Source organism: Varanus komodoensis, unplaced genomic scaffold (assembly GCF_004798865.1).
Source record: "Varanus komodoensis strain SLA01 unplaced genomic scaffold, ASM479886v1 scaffold8, whole genome shotgun sequence".
NCBI classification, from domain to species: Eukaryota; Metazoa; Chordata; class Lepidosauria; order Squamata; family Varanidae; genus Varanus; species Varanus komodoensis.
Window position 1 is genome coordinate 22,143,519 of NW_025336481.1, and position 21,702 is coordinate 22,165,220.

Here is a 21,702-nt window from a genome sequence, read left to right on the forward strand (position 1 = left end):
CTCATGCCATGTCCAACATCTATAATAGTATAAGTAACTCTTTTGCTTTGTTTCTAAAATAATAAAAAAAAGAAATCCAAACTGTTGAACTCTTCAGCAGCTTGAAAATTAAAGCTATTTAGTGGTGTAGGAAATAATCAGAGATAGAAATAAAGGTGGATAGAAAAGCCAAACCACAATGCTTTTCAAGCTTGCAAAGTGTCTAAATCAAAGAAAGTGAAAAATAATTGGCATTTACCTGAAAAATCTCAGTTCTCTTACAGGTTGCTTCCAGGTGAAGGATTTCTGTCATAATGCTGGCAATGCCATTTTCTCTAGCCTCTTTTTTAATATAGTTGGAGTCCATTTTATAGAAAGGGGAACGGAAGAAGATTTTCTAGCAGAGCACTGCCTTGTAACACTGCAAAATGGCTTTTGAAAAATGTTTATGAGACACATTCAATTACTAGAAGATTTAAAGGGGGGAAAACAACAGAAATACTTTCTTTTTAAAGAGGGTAATTCAAAATGGCGGAGCAGAGGAAGTGCTCGTGTCCCATGATAATGTCAGAGAGCAACCAAAACGCTGTAAGACCACTCTACTAATATTGGAGGATAGAAAATGGGTGTGCTTGTCACTAGGCAACAGAGAAAGAGAAATCAGGCATCCTTAGAATACGACATTTTCTAGGAAACAAACTCCATCAGACAAATTTCCCAGTACTGAAAAGGTATTAATTTTCTCTGTTAAAGAAGTGGGATTTCCCAGAAACTCTGTGAACCAAATTTAAACCAATGTTTGGTCCTATGCCAAGGAACCACAGAAGAATCTTCACACCCACCCTCTCCCACTGTTGCTGCAATTCCTTTCCTTGTCGCTTTGCATGATATGCATAGGTAGTTCTTCCATTCTTCTGGAGGAAGTCTTACCTTATGAATGGTGGGCATGAGAAGGTACAGCATATACTGGCAGAGGGAAACTGCACTGCATAAGCATAATCTACTTGTTTGACACTTAAACCAATGAGCTGTGGCACTAGAAGAACAGCCTCCTTCCTAGGTCCTTATTACTGCATGATTTATGCATGTTTGCCTACAAGTAAGTCTTGGTATATTCAATGGGGCTTATTCTGTAAGCACACAAGAAGCAGTGTGCTGAATCAGAACAAATGCCAATGTAGTCCAGCATTTTGTTTCCACAGAGGCCAACAAGATGCCTGTTGGAAGCCTGCAAACACGATATGCTTGTACTTCTCAGTAACTATTCTTGGAAGACATTCTGCCTCAGTACCTGGAAGTAATGCCCATCATGATTAGCACTCATTGATAATATTCTCAATTCCGAGACCCCGTCCTTGTACACATAAAAATCAAAAGGGAAAAAAAATGTAATAGAGGTGGCATCAGTAAAAATTGGAACAAATTGGATAAATAGAGGCAGACACAAAAAATATACAAAATTCTGCATAATATAAAAATATTTATTGTTTAAAGACCAACTTGTTTAATTAAACCCAACAACTTTGCTAAGGCATAGCTTTAGTAACATTTAAAAAAATCAGCATGCTCAGCAAATTCAGCAATTTCCCTTGATGCACAGATATACTCCAATTAACACAAAAGCAGCACAGTATAGCCAACAGCAAAGGTTTTGCTATTAGTACTCCTACTATCTCGTTATGCCAGATAAACTGGAAACAATTTCTCCCTCCAAATGTAATAGACCAACAATACCCTGTTTAATTATCTGCTTCTTCATCTTCGCAGTTGCAATATAGCACCAGTAGATTTTTTAAGATAATCTCATTTGAAGAACAACCCTAGTAAACAGTTTCATGAGCTGCTGCACCCTCAATTAATTCTTTAAAAATCCAAAGGCTAATTTGTTAGTTAAAATAGCAACATGTTTTCTATCTGTGGCAGAAAAGATCAGTGGAACCAAAGGCAAACTGGATATGCAATTGTGTGTTTTGTTATTAATACAGTTTAAGACTATCCTACAACAGTCAGCCAAAGGCCTCCAAATATTTTGAACCTGAACTCCCATCAGGCCCAGATGCAATGGTCAATGGTAAGGAATGCTGGGAGCTGTACTCTAAAACTTGCGGAGGCCACCATACTTGTGAAGGCTCTCCTAGGCAGTTAAAATATTGTATTTTTAACTGCTGATAATAAACTTAGCTAATACAGAAAGGCAACAGTTCAATTTAGTCTGAACTGCAAAGTAAAAGAAGCACTGAAATGGCTCTTCAAATAGCTAATGGACCAATACTAAGTGCATGGAAGGAAAAGGAAGTGGCTCAAAGCCCTCCTGACTCATGCTATCTATGGCAAGTGGGCAGTGAGGATGGCTTTTCAGAAGTCAGTGTTTGCTTAATTTAATATCACCCTCTAATTTGAAAGCAGGGAGAACAATTAATTTAGCCAGCTTCAGACTGCCATAACCAACAGCCTGATGCACATTCCTCTTGAGAGAGAAGTTGGGCTTTAGATCCAATATATGCTACATCAGCTGTGTCCCATTTTGATGTCTATAGTTGACAATTGATTTAAAACTGTGGAGTTTTCCAGCGGCATCCAGTGCAGTCTCTGCTGTGTAGAGGGACCCTTGCCACAACTGAACCCCTTCTAAACGTCCATCCAACGGGGTTCCTTGACACCACTCTGAAACTAGTGCTATCCCAATCTACTGGAAAATTATTAGCAGCAATTGCTTTAATATTTGGGAACTACACTTACTATTTTATAAGCACAAAGGTTATAATTTTCAACTTGCTTAGGAATTTCTTTTATGTTAATGGTGAAATCTCAATTACAGTGTGTGTACTCACAAACTCTAAAGGCACTAGCAAGTGAAAGAGCCACATTGTGGCCTCTTCTTTTGTAAACTGGACTACAGAGCAGTGTAAGAAAATCACAAATAACAGAAATTTGGCTCAGTGGGATGTAATACATTGTCTAAAGATTAAAACTCAAAAGAAATAATTTTATTATTTTCTATTAAATATTTGAAGTCACAAGGTTGACAAACCATCTAGAAAAATCTCATCCATGCTATGGTTCTTTATAAAGGAGATTTTACTATTGGAAAAAGTAAATTTGCAGACTTCCTATACATGAGGAAAAAAACATTAAAAATGAAACTCTTATGTTTTTCAGTATGGATTAATTCACTTTAATTGGCCTTTCAGCAAAGCTAATGATCACATATCATTTAGTTTGAACCAAAAGGGAGAATACAAGCCAGTTTCCAATAACTTTGGAAAACATTTGACTTCAGAGAATTGAAGGCTAAAGGAAATACAGAAAATCAGTGCTGGGTTTATACTGTGCCAGGGAACATGCATCTACTACATCTTGTAGTAATACAGAATTGTTTTATTTAAAGTTATCAATTTTTAATTATTCACATTGTATTTCAAGGCTGTTATAATACATATCAAACAGTAAGGGGATTTTTGGGGGTTAAGAAAGTTACTCAAGAAAAAATTGCACATAGTAAAACAGCAGTTTGTAGTATTTTATAGGATTGTACTTCTGTGGCTCAGAAACATTTGTTAGATCAATGACAGTATCTCAGGTTATTATACTTCTTTCAGTCAATGATCATTAACATATTACTTTGCATAATTTTTATAGGATGCAAACCACACTTAACAATTCTAATCAAACAGAGAAGAAAAAGTGTATGCTGATTCAGAAATGTTTACAAATGTATTCTGCATGCCAGAATAAAATCATTTCACAGCTTCAAGTAAGTTAAATGGTTTTGTGGAGAATTTACTTCTGGCTCAAAATTGTTTCAAAAGCTGTCACATTCAGCTTTAAAGAGATTTATTTCATAATCTGTAGCACATAAAGAATGCCAAGGTTATCAACAGTCACACATACTTTGAAATCTGGGGACACGTGCAATGATTTAAGATTTGTTCCATTTGTATAGAATGTTTGTAGGGGTTGGCCAGTATCCACATTCCACCACTAGGAGGAAGAAAAAATATGTTCTCAATTAGGAAGAAATAAAATCTGAATACAGCATTACTATAAATTGGATCATATTTTTCCTTACTAAGCTATGCATTTGATATATGCATACCGTTCTGATAGTCAGGTATTAGAACAGGATTTTTCAAGATAACTGATACAATATAAAATTTAAAATTAATTCTAAATCTTTGGAATATTTGAATTATCTTTTAACCAAAAAGTAAAAAGCTAAATTTTTCACAATTTACAAGCTAAATGTGGACAACAATAAGGTAAAAATTCATACATTTTAACATAAATAACAAAAACCTAATTGTAATTTTGTTGAGCTTACCTTAATGTATCCCCCAGAAGAAACAAGTATCTTATTATCAGGGGAAAAGCGAAGGTCTGTGACCCAACCTCCATGTGCAGATTCACCTTCATCTACTGAATAACGGGAATATAAGTGAAGCAGCTCACCTTTTGAGATATCCCAAACCTGCGAGACAAGCAAGACAAAACAAAACATGCAGCAGAACAGCAGTTACAAACATTTGAATTGTTTTATTCTTTTTGTAAACTAGGAATATAATTGAAGGACAGTATAAAAATACCTATAATAGATACATTAAAAATATTGGTGTGGAAAGTTCCTCCAATCCACACAGAAGAACATCCTATACCTCAAGTCTTTCCACATATTTGTGTATGCTGTTCTTTGAAAACACCACAAATTTGTGAAGGTGTTCTCATGTTCAGGCCAAAAATACCTCTTTCCTTTAAACTCAGAATCTGTGTGTCTGTTTCACTGACATGATATATTTTCTAAAAGAAGAGTTAAGCCTCTCCCAAATTCACCATGAGCAAAGGCTTTCAAGTTGTAAGTTAAGCCTCCCTACTTTAGCTTTCATGGCATTTAAGTGGTTAGGGGTAGGATTCTACAATCTTATCAATTGTGACTGCTTACTATATAGGCTCTAGGCAGCCTCACTGTCCCTTGGCCTTTCAGTGTAGGGGCAAAACCGAAGCTATCAGGGGAACAGTGACTACCTAGTTGCACAATGACACCGCCTCTACCTCTCAGTTGCATTCTTAATATTCATTTATTTGAGTTTGAAAGAATGTCACTAGTTAAAAAGGATGGGCTCGATGAAGTGTCAGGATAAAGCTGAAACAACCTGAATGACATAAAATTCTAAGCAACAAGACACTAAGACAAGTGTGATAAAACAACACACAAGCAAGAAATGCAACAGAAACAGAAAGCAAGTCATACATCTTCCAGTTTTAAGAATGGGACTGAGCTTTGGAAGAGGTTGAATTAAATGTTTGAAATTCTCATGGATTTTATAACAAAGAATTCCTTTCTGGTTTTACATATGAGAAAATAAGCCCTTATTTAAAAACTCTCAGTGTTTCCCATTTACCTTACTTTCTGTATAGTTAAACACATCCTTCCTTTCCATCACTTGCCATTTTTTATTATGACTGAAAATGTCCTTGAAACCCTTTTCCACCTTTGTAACATCCCTGTTGCAATGTCGGGTCAAAACCAGAACACTGCCCTACAAACAAAAGCTAAGCAGGTGGTGCAGTGATTTAAACCGCTGTGCTGCTGGGCTGGTTGATCGAAAGGTCGCCAGTTCGAATCTGTACAACGGGGTGAGTTCCCGTTGCTCCGTCCCAGTTCCTGCCAACCTTGCAGCTCGAAAGCATGCAAATGCAAGTAGATAAAAAAGTACCACTTTGGTGGGAAGGTAACAGCGTTCTGTACACTTCGGTGTTTAGTCATGCTGGCCACATGACCATGGAAACTGTCTGCGGACAAACGCTGGCTCCCTTGACTAGGAAATGGAGATGAGCACCACCCCCAAGAGTCAGACATGACTGAACTTAACGTCAAGGGGAAACCTTTACCTTTTATAAAGCAGCTGCCACCAACTAATTTGTGCAAAAATTATAGATCTACATTGCTCACACACAGCTGTTTTATTTTACACTACATTATTAATAAATCATTTAAAAATAACACTATGGAATTACCCGTATGTCTCCATTGTCATCTCCTGTGGTCAACAACTCATTATTAAAGGAGAAAGCACAGCATCTCACACAACCTTTATGACCATTCAGCTTATGAAGAACCGATGAAGTTTCAAAACTCCAAATCTAAGGATTTAAAATATTAAACATAACGCTGAACTGTCATTTCAGTACTTTAGATTAATTGCAAACATTCCAGCTATAAAGGACATTTGAGTCTCATCCACTCAGATATCAAATTAAGAGAAAAAGCTAAAATTCTATATTTCTCATTCTCTGGATTTGATTATTAACCCTAGTATTCTCCTAACACTACTTGTCACTACTTGCCTAAGAACAGTCATGTTCCTATTTATGCACAGTTCATAGAAATTTTTGGCTTTAAGCTAGAGGAATGCCTTAGAAGTATGTCAGGCCAATATTTACTTCAAGTTGACACTTTCCTCAGTTATCAGTGATTTGGAATATCTGAATAATTAAGTAGCAACAAGAGTAACACTGGGAAGCAGAATGAGATTAGGGCATGAAGTTGACCTATGACTTAAGAGACCCAAATATCTGTGCCTAGAATCAGTTTCCATAGGCTTGACTTCAACAAGTGCATGTTTAATAGTGCACATGGACTGCAGGAGCACCAAACATCTTGCTTCACCAAGTGTTTATATGTTTCACCCCTACACCTGTCAATATGTACATTCACACAAATGCACTGCACACAGGCTGGATCTGGGATATGGCAAGTGTGCATAGGCCTCAAATCCCCTAACAGTTTGAAACAGAATTTGGCCAAACATCATAGGGATGGGGGCAGGGACTGGAGGGTAGGACATGAGAGAAAGGCCACAGAATGTCCACAGGTGACCCTCTGCACACAGCTGTGCTTATATTCACTTACTGTAGTTTGGACAGGCTATAAATTGGTTAAGAGAGAATTCATGTGCAACATGAGGCCCATAGCCATTCAACCACATGGTATCTGAAGCTGTTACAATTCACTTGTTTGCACACTAATTTTTATTCTTTTTGGACTTCACAGCGGCTCCAGACACCATTTTTTAAAACAAAATACAGTCCTCATTTTCAGCATCCACAGCATAATCGAGACCTTCTGAAGTTGCCCATCTGTCATAGGCATGATACACCCAGAGTCAAGCGCTTTACAAGTTCTACTGATATCAGTGACAAAGAATTAAGCATGCATGTTAACTCCATCACTGAAATAACTAGTGTATACAAATAGTTCCTTTGGTTGAATGAAGTCCTATATTTGAAGGTCATTTGTAAATATTTACTGACCTTGGCAGTCTTGTCAGCAGAGGTAGTGGCAAACATAGTGGTATCAGGTGAAACAGCACAAGAAAGAATAGCATCTTCATGGCAACTAAGATCTCTTTCTAGTTCTCCAGTAACTATGTTCCAGAACTATAATATTAAAATTCACAATTAAATGAATCTTCTGCTATACATTTTTGCTTTACAAATACTTGCTCTTTAAAAAAAATCTTAATTTTAAACATTGTGTCCTAACAATTATAAAGATTCATATATGGATTCTCCTAACTTTGGTCTTCAAAACCAAACATAATATTTCACATGACTTGCATCTGCTTTCCTGTAAATTTGTTACAGGAACTAATCTAAGTTGTCAGTATGTTGACTTATTGCTTACCTTAACTGTCCCATCAAATGACCATGAAAGAAGCCTTGAACTTTTAAGAAGGTAAAAATTCTTGACAGCTTCCTTGTGACCTTTCAGAACAATGCATTCATCTGACTGCCAATTCCATACCTGTTTAAAACAGACATGAACATTAATTAAAAGGGAGTGCATATTTTAATTTATTCTTGATGGTCTTGCTTTTAGATTTTCTTTTAAGAGAAAAATGAATTCCTGAACAGCTTGTACGAAGGGAATGAAAAACACAATTTTCAGCCTGGAATGACATCATAGGAATAACTTTCAGTTCCTTGAAGGGTTCTAAAGTCCAGGGTTTTGGAGTTGGTACATAAACCCTTTGACTTCAACTCCTCAATTTATGGTACCTTTGACCCTGATGCCTTTATTTATATAGGAATGTGCTAATTATTTATTTCCTATATTGACTGAAAACATTTATTCAGAAGCCCAGACATTTTACATGCTTCCTTTAAACTTAGAACCAGTTAGCATTTGCTAAATTGTGAAGATGATGTGCGCAACACCAGTCCAGAGGCTTTCCAAAGAAACTTAAGGCATAATTCTATGCATGGTTAGACAGAAAAAGGGCCTACAACTTCCTGCCTTTTTCAGTCAGACCCTTTTTCGTTCCAAAGTGCACACAGGATTGAACCTAATCAATTCCAGAACTTCAATTTAAGTTTATTTATTAAAGAAATAGAAGAGAGAGAAGCTCAGAAATTAGCAGCTGCTTCAAAAGAAAATAATTACCTAGAACTTTAATTTACAGGAATCCATGACATCTCCCATTTCAGAATTGTTTACTAGACTGAAATGTGTGGTTGGAACACATTTGGTACATTATTACCACTCCAAATCTGACTCCAGTAACCTAAGAATTGCTTCTGATTTTGAGTCCATGACTCTGACTCCACACTCCAGCTAAAGTCTAACTGCTTTATCAGCAATGATCTCCTTATTCATAAGTTTATTATAACTCAAATTTAGACCTCTAACAGCACAAAGGGTACTTCTCATTATTAAATATTCCAAGTTATTAGAAAGCAATTATTTCCATTCCATCAGTGGATACTTTGCTATACCCAGGCTGGAGTGGGGCATCATATTATTCTTAAGCGAGGGCTTACTATATTATTCTTTTCTGCTGAATTTGTATTCAGATTTATTGGCATATTCCTACCAACTGGAACATTCTGAGATCTCGAATTTTGGCTGGTCTTTTCAATTAGCCAAAATTTGTAGTGATAGGACTTCTCAATACGTTTTTCGTAAGGTCATTGGCAAGCTTGAAGCCAGAAGTCTCAAAACCCTTATCGAAAATAATCTCATTAAACTACAACAGAACTACTACAGATTAAAATGTACCTTTTTCTGATATCACATTCTAAGGCATTGTATGTTATTAAGTTTAGGAAATGCAGAATGGAGGATTTCTTATCACTGAAATAATTTTCATAGAACAAACCTGGTTTATCTCATCAATTTCAGTGTGACTCAAGTAAAATATACATTTCCCTTAACTGTTTTCTTCAAAATCATTATACATTCCCTAGCAGCTTGAAATATTTTCCCACCTGTATAGTTGAGTCATCAGAGCTTGATATAAGTATTTTTCCAGCAGATGTAAACTGGCAACGCTGCACAGATTTCCTGTGCCCACTTCTGGATTTTAAAACTTTTCTACTTGAGAGGTTTAACACCTGTTAAAAATGAGATCGGTCAATGAAATGTTCTGAGGAATTCAGTGTGTGTGCACATTAGAGGAAAAATCAACAATGGGAAAGTTAATCCACAAAGCTCTAGTAAAAATCCTAATACAATGAATGAGACTATAAAAATAGGCTGTGACAGAACTGGAAACAGTACTTGAGAAGTTAATTTTGTGCCAACTTCCTCCGCTAGGGTACCAGAGGCTTCAAAATGACTGCAAAAGATCTGGCTATCTTGTGGTCAAACTGCAGCTCCCATCATCTCTCAGTATTGTCTATGCTAGTTAGAACTGACTAGAGCTACAGTCCAATGTCATAGTGAGGACCACAAGTTCCACAACTTTGCCTTCCACCGACAGGTTAAAATATTAGATTTTAAAGCTGTTGGTTTAAATGTGTCTTAACAAAAATGTAAAGACACAGGAAATTTGTCATAGAATTTTCAACCCAAAGGGTATCACTTCTCATTTCAAAATGCAACTATTAATTTAACTTGAAACTAATGTTACTAAAAGAAAAAGCTTCCGACAGGAGTCTGCAAGATCTACCTCCATTCTTATTAATAATCAACCTAATACAGTCAAACTACTTCTCTTTCTTTTTCTTCATCATCATCGCCTAACAACAATGCCTGAAGATATACTAGCTAATACAGAACACTACTAGTGATTCAATAAAATGTAAAAAAAAAAAAAAAAGGAAAAATGGATAAAAGCTATATGTATTTTTTTTAATTGGGACAGTGATACTTTCATAACTGCATTTAAGCCTGCCAACAAACATAATGAACTAATTTAATGGTTAATGTGGTAATTCGATTCTAAATACAGTATCTTTTGTACATTTTGATTTGAAAGGCACCCAGAAGACCTTAATGCCTTAGTTTAGTCTCTAATAGGTATGATAATCCAAGCCACTAGATCTAGGAGGGAGAAATTTGTCTATAAAATTCATATATATCATTGTTAAGAAAATCTGTATTTTTATTGGATAACTTTCTACAAGCAGGACTTGTCCAACTACAGATAGGTACACAATTATATTGCTCTGATGTCTTATGATATGATATAGTGTCCTGCATCAAATCAGTTAAGTGTGAAATGTTAACAATCAGCCTATAATCAACAATGAAAATATATTTATACACTCAACTTTGGAAAGTTTCATCAATTTCAGTAATGGAAACTGACGTGCAAGTTAGTTTGGGAAGAACAGGGTATTCTGTGCTTGACAGACCTAACTTACCCAGAACTGAGTGCTTTTAAACTTACTTTATATTACAGGCTGCAGCAAAATCCTGTCATTTTTGTATAGTACCCGATATAATCACACTGAACACAAACAAAAACTGCCATTCAGAAACTCAACTACTTTACCTTTACTGTTCCATTCTCCTCTCCAAAGGCAACAGTCTGCAGGTCTTCACTTAGGCAACAACAGGCAATGAAATGCTCCTGTTCTTCAGTCTGATAAACAGTATGCCCTGTGTATCCATTTATTAACTAAAATGCAATGCACAATTGGAAATATTACAGCACAGCAACCTTCAACTTCCAAAAGAGTACACACCAGCCCTAAGGAGTACATTTGCCTTTCTTCTCTACCTCAGTGACATTTTAGTACATTGGCAATTTCATAATGTGTTTATTACATTTTTATCTGCCCTTCAAACAAAAATCTCCCTAAATCTAGTTTTCCACCATCATAAGCATTATGCAAGTCTATGAGACATGGTAAGTTTGAGAACAGTTAGTCTAAGAACCTTTAACCACATAGTGAACTTTGTAAGTGACTGGAGGTTTGAACACACGGTTCACCAATCCAAGTATCTCTTATGAACAGCCCCATAATAGGACTATTTCCATTAGCAGGCAGTACTCTAATACATCTGAATAACAGGGGTATCTGTCACTGTATTTATTACCACACAACCTTGCTATAAATTTAGCCATATTTCTCTATAAAACAGCATGTCAAACCTCTGCACTGTGGGCAAATTCCAATTCACTCTGGATCCCCATCTGATATACTGGTTTTTTCCAGATAGCTGTACCCCCTTTTCCTGGCAGTGCCCTATCTCCCCACACTGCTGATTTTTGTGGCTTCCTGGCTTTTAAACAATTTTTCTCAATTTTAAAAGGTTGAAATGAAGATGTAGTTATTTAATTATGAATAGTCATATATCACTTATTATAATAAATCTTCAAGTCATTTACATATAATTATATTAAAACCACAGCTTCATACAGTTCCTGGCAGCAAGGGGCTTTTGCTAGAACATTCCTGTACTATGCCTTGCTTCTTTTTGCCTTTGACCCCACCCACCAGTAAAATGAAGCCCCCAAGAGCATCTCAAAAATTGAATTCAGCCCTTGGGCTGGAATAAGTTTGACAGGAACACTATTTCTTGCTATTGAATGTATTACTTGTACAGTGTTTATTAAAGAAATATTGTCTTCACACTAGTAGCACTAAAATAAATGTTGTCTCTTTAGCACTTTTAACTGTGTGCAAAATCACAAGAAAGAACTAGCAATTGGTAAAACTGAACCACAGCTGAAATAATGGACAATAGCTAGATACTATTCTTACATATTAATGATGATTGTTTATATCTGATGGACATCTGACTCCAAGGAATATGTTAACTTTAGAGATGGATGCCATAATTCCAAGCAGGTACTAAATCCGGAATTTCTATTGTATGTATGCATGTTACGTTTGTTTCTGTGCCAAGAGAGACTTAACACGGTACACAGTCTTTACTAGAAGAAAGTTACAGTGCTGAAAGCAGCATAGATATGGTAAATTTTATTCAATGAACTACCCTGCTGGATAATTGCTAACTATGCTTTGTGGTTTTCAAACACTATACACATACATGTATAGTCTGAACTAATGCTCAAAGAGATTTTTTATCACTAAAGAGGAAAAATGAGAAATGGTAAGAGTATTTTAACAAAAACATCTAAGAAGCACCCTTTTCATCCAAGTGTCCTCCAGATGTTTTAAACTACAAATGTGTTAGCACATGCATGATGGGAGTTGTAATCTATGATACCTGGAAACACCAAGTTGGGGAAGAATGCACTGAAGACAGGCTCAAATAAGTGGGTGATGGGTCTGGCTGTTACATTGTGCTTTTTTTTTAAATGCAAAGCAAATGCCTCCTTCTCCTTGTCTTCCAACAACTCCCTGAAAGACTTTACAGCTTCATATTAGGGCATACTATCTTAAATTCAGTTTGAAAGTTGTTCCATGTCTAAAAATGGATTGCAATTATTTTTCAGAAATGCTTTAACTATTCAGTGGTATGCAGATATGAATACCACCATAGCACAGCTGCAGTCTTGTCTATTTCCTGCTTCAGAAATAACCATAGCAACACTAAAATATTATACTGAAGAACAAAGAGGAAGTGTCGTTATTTTGATCTTTATTTATACATGTTTTTTTTTTCCTAAAGGGTGGTCTAAATTAGTTTTCCCTGTTCAAAAAGTTCCCTAAGGGAAATTTTCTCTAAAAGAAAAATATCCTTTTTTTAATTTCACATAGAGTTAGAAAAGGACTTATGGGAGATTCTGAATAAGTCTGCACAATTAAGAAGACAGAAAGCAAAAAAAGTAAAGCAAAGAAACCACCCACTATTTGAAGAGGTCTTCCTTTATATCTTCTGCCAAGACAGAAAATACAGGAAGGGATATAGGTGGCCTTTCTTCTTTACTGCATCCTTTTATTAGCATCCTTTACTTGCATTTTTCAACTGGGAGAACAGAAATAACAGGAATTGCATGGGGATAAAGCAGGTTGCTTACCTGTAACTGATGTTCTTCGAGTGGCCATCTGTGCATTCACACATATGGGGGTGCTGCGCCTGTGCAGTGCCTAGGCTGGAAAGATTGAAAGCTAACGGGTTTTGGTGAGAAAAATCCGCTCCCCTCCCCCTTGGTAGCATATATATAGAGCGGAGTGTCCACCATTTTCTCCAGTCTTTGGAGACTGAACGTTCGCCACCTCATGGAGGAAGATGGTATAACAACCTATCAGGTACCATCATATCCCCTTCCAGTACCGATGTCATAAAAATACGAGGTACCGAAGCAGTATTATACGGTACCAATGACGAAACCACTCACCAACACTGAGCGGGGCCGGTGGGTGGGTTGTGTGAATGCACAGATGGCCACTCAAAGAACATCAGTTACAGGTAAGCAACCTGCTTTTCTTCATCGTGGCCTCTGTGCATCACACATATGGGTGAATAGCAAGCTTACCAGAAATGGTGGTGGGTGGTGTCGCTATTGAAGAATGGTAGAAAGAACAGCCCTCCCGAAGGAACAGCTCTTCTGGCACGCACGTCAAGGCAATAGTGCTTCGCGAAAGTACAAGGCGTAGCCCAAGTTGCTGCCTTACAGACATCCTGGATCGGGACACCCGCAGCAAACGCGGAGGAAGCTGACACTGCTCTAGTAGAATGGCCCCTTGGAACAACAGGTAAGTCCATCTTTGAAAGTTGGTACGCCAAGGAAATGGTTTGAACAATCCATTTTGACAGCCTCTGAGATGAAACAGGTGATCCTTGGTCCCGCTCAGAATACTTTACAGAAAGCCTACTGGAGCGTCAAAGAGACTCCGTGAGCAATCTATAAAAGGCTAAGCATCATCGAACATCCAAGGTATGCAAGGACCTCTTGATCAGGTTCAACGGCGACGGAAAGAAAGCAGGTAGCACAATTTCTTGGTTCAGGTGAAACGGTATGACAACTTTAGGTAAAAAAGTTGGATCCATCCTCAGGACCACCTTTTCCTTATGGAAGTTTAAGTAAGGTGGATCAATTCAAAGAGCACAAAGCTCACTGGCTCTACAAGCTGAAGCAACAGCAACAAGGAAGGCCGTTTTCCACAAAACGAGATGCATATCGACAGTGGCTAAGGGCTCAAACGGTGGTTTCGTAAGCACCTGAAGGACAACCGAGAGGCTCCATGTCGGCATAACCGGCCGAACAGACGGATGGAGATTCTGCAGTCCTTTAAAAAATTTCCAAATAAGCGGCTGCGAAAAAACTGACAATCCTTGTACTGTACCTCTATAATGTGACACTGCAGCTGCATAAAAATTAATTGAGGAAGGTTTCAGTCCCGAGTAATGCAGATGCGGAGATGCAGATACGGAGGCTGTCCTGATGAGCTTGAGGGAGGAACACCCTCGCTACCGTGGAATCGAGGCGAGCTCTGATGAAGTCTATCACCTGTGTAGACAAGGGATGATTTTTCACTGTTAATGCAGAGTCCAAGATTGTTTAACAGTATGCAAGCAGCCTGAACAGCTGACAGTAGGGTTTCACGTGTCTGTGATACTATAAGCCAGTCATCCAGGTAAGGGTAGACTTGGATGCCTTGAAGACGAAGGTGAGCACAGACTGGTGCCATACATTTTGTGAAGACCCTCAGAGCCGTGACCAAGCCAAACAGAAGGACATTAAACTCGTAAATGTCAGTTCCGACGGTGAAACGCAGAAGACGTCTATGACTTGGATAAATCGAAATATGGAAACAGTCGGAAGGCGAGGAGCGATCCTGTGGATGAGGGCGGAATCCGAAAGAATGGTAGACCTCCGAACCCGACTGGTAGTTGTAATAGGGCTGGAATCATCCTTCTTCCCATCTCTCGTCCATTCGGGACCGAGGTGGTTGTGATGGAGATCGGTCTCTAGCTCTCGCCGTAGGCATAGGAGTCGGGGAACAAGCCCTCGGAGGGGAGTCCCGAATCTCCCCATTGGATATGGACTCACGGTGCGGCTCCTCGGGCGGTAGGATAGGTAGGCCCTGTTGTGGAGCAGGTTGCATTGGGGACCCTGGAGGGGTAACCTGCATTGCCGCTTGAAGCATCGGTACCGATGGCGTTGGTACCAAAGCTGCCGTCAGGATCGATGGTGCTGTCGAACCCGAATCCCGGTGCCCCTTCTTATGAGGCGGTTTGGCCGCCTTATCTTTCTTTGCCTTCTTATGGGCCGAAGACTGATCCGATTCCCCATGCTTCCTCTTTTCCCGTTGTTTACGTGGGGGAGAAAGAGGTTGCAGAGCCCCGGAGGGGGAATTTCCATCATCCGATGGGTGCGGCTGAGGCATAGGCGGCGTGGGCAAAGGGCGTTGCCCGGACATGCCCGAGGCAGAGGCTGGGCATTGAACCGACGTAGACGAGGCTGTGGCCTTACGCTTAGCAGATGGAGCATGCGCTGGCCCAGGCTTTACTGCAGGCTGATCTGATTGCATCAGCGCTTGATCCCATAGGAGCTTCCGCAGTCGGTTCTCCCTATTTTTTCGTGCTTGCTTAGTAAAAGCAAGGCAATGGAGGCATTTATCAGTCCTGTGCCCCTCGCCGAGGCAAAGGAGGCACAAGTCATGCGGATCCGCCAGAGACATTTTGGACCCACATTCCGCACATTTGCGGAAGGCCGCTCGCTGCGCCATCGCAGAAACAGAAGAAATAGAATATAGGAAAGAGGGAAAAGCAATATATTTTTGTTTTTTGTTTTCTGTTTTAATAGGAACGAAGAAAAAGAGAGAAAAAGAAGATATAAACTGCAACGAGGGAACAATACCTTGGAATAAGAGCAAAAAGACAAACGCTAAGTAATGAACAATACTGAGTCAAGCGAGAAATGAACAGGCACAAGGCACAGCGAACGGTGGTCGCAAAAGACTGGAGAAAATGGCGGACACTCTGCTCTATATATATGCTACTGAGGGGGAGGGGAGCGGAGTTTTCCCGCCAAAACCTGTTAGCTTTCAATCTTTCCGGCCTAGGCACTGCGCAGGCGCAGCATCCCCATATGTGTGATGCACAGAGGCCACGACGAAGAAATATAGAGAATTGAGTAACTCTCATGAGTTCTCACTTCCATGGAGGAATGGTGAGTTATACATTTGAGAAATAAAAACATTTGTGCTGTTTAAGTAGCTGCCCATCCAGAAATTGACAATTATTTTTTTCTATATTGGCTTTTACCAACTGCTTAGCATGTTCCAAAGCTGAATAAATGGTAAAAATAGTAGAAGATACCTGTATACAAGTCCATAAAGATTCCCAGTAAAGTTCAGATGAGACATCACAGTAGGGAGGTATGATTTTTAATTCCTACTGAATTTAAGCAGTCTCTTCTTCCTATGTTCTTTTTTCTATTTACGTACAGTTCCAGCTAATTCATGTTCTCCTACTTCAAGTGTAATATCAAAGCTAAAGTGATAAAAATATTCCAAAATATTTTCAAGTATGTGGTCTCCAAATTCATTTACTGTTTAAGAATCTGTATATATTTTTTCATCAACTAATGGGATTCAAAAGAATCAATACTTCTGACAAGTTTTTTAAAAACATGTCTTGCTGAAAGTGAGATTGCTTCCTGGCAGAATACACTTTGCTCAGGAGTTCTGATGAGCTGCTCTGCAGGGACTCCAACAGACAACAGTAGAAAGTCAGTGCCTGATTTTTTCAAAACTGTCTATTTGAGGTATATTTTCCATGCGTCTGTACAGAACTTCCAGCTCTTGAACTTTAAATTCTTATACCATTCATACTAGAGCTGCCTGTAAGACTGGCAATTATATAATCTACCTTGGTCCTGCTTACTGGTGATGATGATGATGATATGGATCTGAGTAACAGAAGTCACTGAACCCATAAAGACAAGTCAAAATGACTGACACCATTCAGTGGCAATAAGATATGTAAGTATTACCTGCAGATGCTTCAAATTGTCAATAGCCAAAATGATCACTTCATTGCCTGGAAACAAAACATCTATGTCACGTTTCAGCACAACAGCAGAGGATTTGCACACCTTACTTGTCTCCCAAATCTGTTGAAAAGGAGAATAAAGCAGTGTAAGTTCTGCAAAGTCAAATTTATTTATTTATTATTTATTTATTTATTTATTTATTTATTTAGAAAATTTCTATGTCGCCCTATTCGCCGAAGCCTTGGGGCGGCTTACAAATAAATCAATTAAAATACTATAAATTAACAATATAAAACAAGTTAACAATATAAAGTAAGTTGCCCTGGCCAAAGAGTAAAATAAATAACTACCATTAACAGTTAAAATGACGTTTGAATAAAAAGGTCTTTGCCTGGTGCCGAAAAACAAATGATGGCATGAAATGAAACGCATGTAAAATTTATGCATACACAAATCAGAAAGCTGAATTTAAGATTGTATTTACTTTGTTAAAAATATTTGTCAAATTTGATTTTCATGTATGAAGATACTGAATGAAGCAATGCACAAGCACTTAATGTAATCAAGTCAATCAGACTGCCGTCTTTTCATATCTTCCACCCTAGTCATCCAAGAACAAAGGAAGAGGTTTTGCTTCAGATTCCACTATCTACCCAAGCACCGCTAGCAATAGGGGCTTCCATATGGGTGGCACCCAGAATGTGGAATTTCTTGCTAAAGGGAACTTACCTACCATGTAGATCAGGAGTTTCCAAAGGAGTGCTCTGAAAGCACAATGGTTCCAAATTTGGTGCATGAGGACACCTCAAAACTTATTTATTTTTCTGTCTTTTAAATATGGCTATATATGGTTGTATGTATGGAATGCATACAACTTTCTAGCAATTATACATATGCTCCAACAAAATTGGACCAAGTAAGAATCCAATGCAAGCTGGTGTCTTTTCATATCTCAAAAGCACTTAAGGTCCATTATATGAGGTCACCTTCCAATTTTGTGATAGCAGTCTTTTATTTGTCAAAAGGAAACAGAAGAGCCATTTCCCTTTCTGTTTGATACAGGTAAATAATTTAAAAGAACACGTGCATCTCTGAATATTGAAGACTATCCCAGTATTAAAAGTATCTGTATACTAACTTCCTTCCAAAAAGAAGCAACTACTGGACATTGCCAAAACTAAGTTTCAAATAAATATTAGCTGTACTGCACCACTGGCAATTAGCTAAATTAGAAAATCCTGTATTAAAGAGATTTTGTGGTGACCAACTGCCAAAAACCAAATGTTTTGATGAATAAGATAATAGCTTAAGATCCACAAACATGACATGTAGATGCCACAGCTGTGATCCTCTGGTTAAATATTTTGTGGAGATACCCTCAACAGTTTCTTAAATTACATATGTGGCTAAAGGTCCAAACACGTTGGGGGCACCTTTTTCACCTGGTTTGTTAATTTCCATGAAGCTGGTAAATAATTTTTAAAAGCATGCACATCAGTGAATATTAAAGTTCATTTCAGCAGAAAAAATATTTGTGTAATACTCATTCCCCAAATTAAGCAAGTACTGGACATTAAAAAAACATGTTTTTAAAAAGCACAAACTGTTATGTCTACCAAGGTGGCTCCGACAATCCCTTCATAAAGAAATGTTGCAATGTCCAATATACACAAAACAAGTTTTTGCTGAATAAGAAGCAACTTAAAATCCAGAGGCGCAGAAAGCTGACATGAAAGCAGTGATATCCCCTGGTTAAATGCTTTATGGTTGCACCCACAGCAGTTCCTCAAATTCCTTAATATATACATAGGACCAAAAAGGTTGGGGATCCTTGACCTACAGAGCACTGCTCCACTGGTAATAAAGATACTCCTGTTTTGAAGGGCTTTGCCAACAGTTAACACTTTATATTTCTACTTGCTGATTCTATTTCTTATTGTAAAATATTGTTTTTATTCCCTGATACATTTCCTTTATATTGGTCCTATGGTTTAAATGCTTTATTGTTCACACATACTGCAATATTTTTGATTTTGACTGTTTATTTTTAATATTGCACATCACTTCTGATGCCTTTGGGAAGGGTTGAAACTATTAATAAACAGAAATAGAATAGTTCATTTACAAAAGTATTCTCAATTATGTATATACACACATACTGAAAGGGAATATCACATGGAGAAAATGGCACTTACTCAAATATGACAAAATTTAATGTGTGCTTCGATTGTTACAATTCCTCATTTGGCTTATTACTTATAATAAAGAAATAGATTTTTTTTAAAATCTATTGTTGAATATGACAGCAAGAAGAAATTAAATTAGATACTAACTTGTCCTATGTTAATAAATATTAACAATGCCAGCAAATATTTTAAAAATCATAACTTACTCTTATTGTGAGGTCATCAGAAGAAGTGAGAAATAAAAACCCATCAAGTGAAAATGTCACAGAATGCACCCAGCTCATATGGCCTCGGCAGTCAGCTATTTTGGAAAGTGATTCAATATTCCATATCTAAAGTAAATATGGAAGCTTTCTTAAGTATTTGCACAATTTTCACATTCTCTTCACTTTTAAGACAAGCAGAAGAATCCTGGTGGATCCAACCAGTGGCCTCTTTAGTCTAGCACTTCATTTCTCCAAGTGGTCAAGCAGACCCCTATATAGAAACTCCACTACCAGGAATAAGGTCTACAACCTCTCCCCGCCACACACACAATATTTTCCCAGACACTGGAACTTCAAAACTCTCCTTCTGTTTGGGAAGGAGTCAATATCTGAAGACTTTATTTGGATAATGAGTTTCTAGAAGAGGAACCATATTTTCTACTATATGTAGTCTTAAAAATATCAGTTTTCTTTTCAGTTGTGGTGTTCAAGTATTAAAGGCATTATCTGATGTAGCTGCCTGTAAGCCCCAGAGGTTGGAAGATTATGGGCATTCAATCAACAGGAGGAAGTGTGTGAGGCTTCTCAAGCCATACAAGAGGCAAATGGCTGATCTCCACCAGCTATGTCTTTTGGCATGCTTGCATCCCATTGGAATACCTACCTCATTTCTTCCCACTGGAATACCCACCCTGTCTTGAATGTTCAAGTGGTGCTGGCTGTTAGGCTGAGAGCAGAGTCCCAACTTTGACTTTGGAACCAATTTCTGAGGCTGGAGCTTGAAACTCAACCTATTCCATGCCCAGCTATTCATCATCTAATTGCCACAAAACTGCATGTTAAATTGTCATGAGTAGGTATTCAAAATTATATTAAATATTATATAGAAGCAGTTGAGTTAGTGTAAAGAAATAGATGATCTTATTAAATGAAAAATACATATTTACAAGTAAATAGTGATTTCTATACTTTTCTACCAGCTTCACAATATGACAGACATTAAAACGGGATATCAGACAATATATAAACAAACTCAGAAATAGCAGGCTCCTGCTATGTGCCACTCCTGCTATGTGCCACTGTAAACACTGTTTACACCAACAATAGCTCTCAGCAAAAAGTCTGAACTCCTCGATCTGAATTAGCTCTAACAGGGCAGATGAACCTGATTCCATAATATTTTATTGAACATACTGAACTACTTTAGATGGAATTAGACTAGTGGTCCACCTAGCACAATATCATCCTCTGAGTGAAAAAATCAAAAAGTTGCAGACATGTGATTTTAACAACCAGGCTTGGAGATGCCAGGAGTTTAAAAGGGCTCTTCTACAACTAAGACATGTTTGTTACTACTGAGTTCTGGCCCTTTCCCATTGTGCAAAAGGAAAGGTGAAGTGGAGACTTACATTTGCTGAACTATAGCTACTTACCTCAACAGAATAATGTGATAACGCAACTGCTACCATCTGACTGTTGGGACAAAAGTCACAATATTGAATATTGCTGTGATGGCTTATAAGAACCTCTGTCAACAAATGGCCGGTCTTAATGTCAAAAAGCTGTAAATATAATAAGACTTTCTGAGACAATGGTCCTATTCATATTAAAGGGCTAGCTTCTAAACTTACATATTTTTATATATATCTTAATATCAACAATAGCTATTGACAGAAAATTGAATAACTTTGATTGAAGTTGATTTTTTCAACTTCTATGCTGAGTATCAGAGAGCAAAGCTAATCTAGATTTAAGATCATACTTGCTTTTGCATTGTGAATAGGCAGTATTGTTAACCAACGAAAAAACTCTACATAGGATTCTTGTATATTTATAAAAGATTTGTTCTATACAACAGAATTTAAAAGGGCAAAATTAATTTGGAGCAAAGTCTTTTAAACATTCTCTATAATTCTAGCATTTTATTAACATGAAATTATCTTAAAAATTTCCCCTTTTAACACATAAATACAATTATGTTATATAATAGACTACTTAACAGATTTAACATTCATTAAAAAGGAAAACATTTATGAGTTCTACAACTAATCCTCAAAAGCATACTATTTCTGCAAACGATAATTAAAAGCCTGAATTATCAAAGCTTGAATACAAAAACTACATCAATTTTATTCCTAAATCAATTTAAGAACTGAAGTGTAAAATCCCAGAAACACTCTTTATAATTTTAAT

At 37.5% G+C, this 21,702-nt stretch overlaps 1 protein-coding gene across 7 annotated transcripts in view; it reads right to left on the reverse strand.

Annotated features, from left to right (window-relative positions):
• Positions 1-1,442: 1,442 nt before the first annotated feature.
• APAF1 (apoptotic peptidase activating factor 1) overlaps positions 1,443-21,702 on the reverse strand; it is a 51,055-nt gene continuing 30,795 nt past the window's right edge. For all 7 annotated transcript variants that reach the window (XM_044454760.1, XM_044454759.1, XM_044454753.1 and 4 more), the window contains 10 exons: positions 20,943-21,071; positions 19,510-19,635; positions 17,118-17,237; positions 10,755-10,880; positions 9,244-9,369; positions 7,661-7,780; positions 7,288-7,413; positions 5,992-6,117; positions 4,301-4,447; positions 1,443-3,960 (listed from right to left, as the gene is read on the reverse strand). In XM_044454760.1, coding sequence (XP_044310695.1) covers positions 3,814-3,960; positions 4,301-4,447; positions 5,992-6,117; positions 7,288-7,413; positions 7,661-7,780; positions 9,244-9,369; positions 10,755-10,880; positions 17,118-17,237; positions 19,510-19,635; positions 20,943-21,071 — 1,293 coding nt within the window. In that variant the 3' untranslated portion in view covers positions 1,443-3,813. The remainder of the gene's footprint in view (positions 3,961-4,300; positions 4,448-5,991; positions 6,118-7,287; positions 7,414-7,660; positions 7,781-9,243; positions 9,370-10,754; positions 10,881-17,117; positions 17,238-19,509; positions 19,636-20,942; positions 21,072-21,702) is intronic.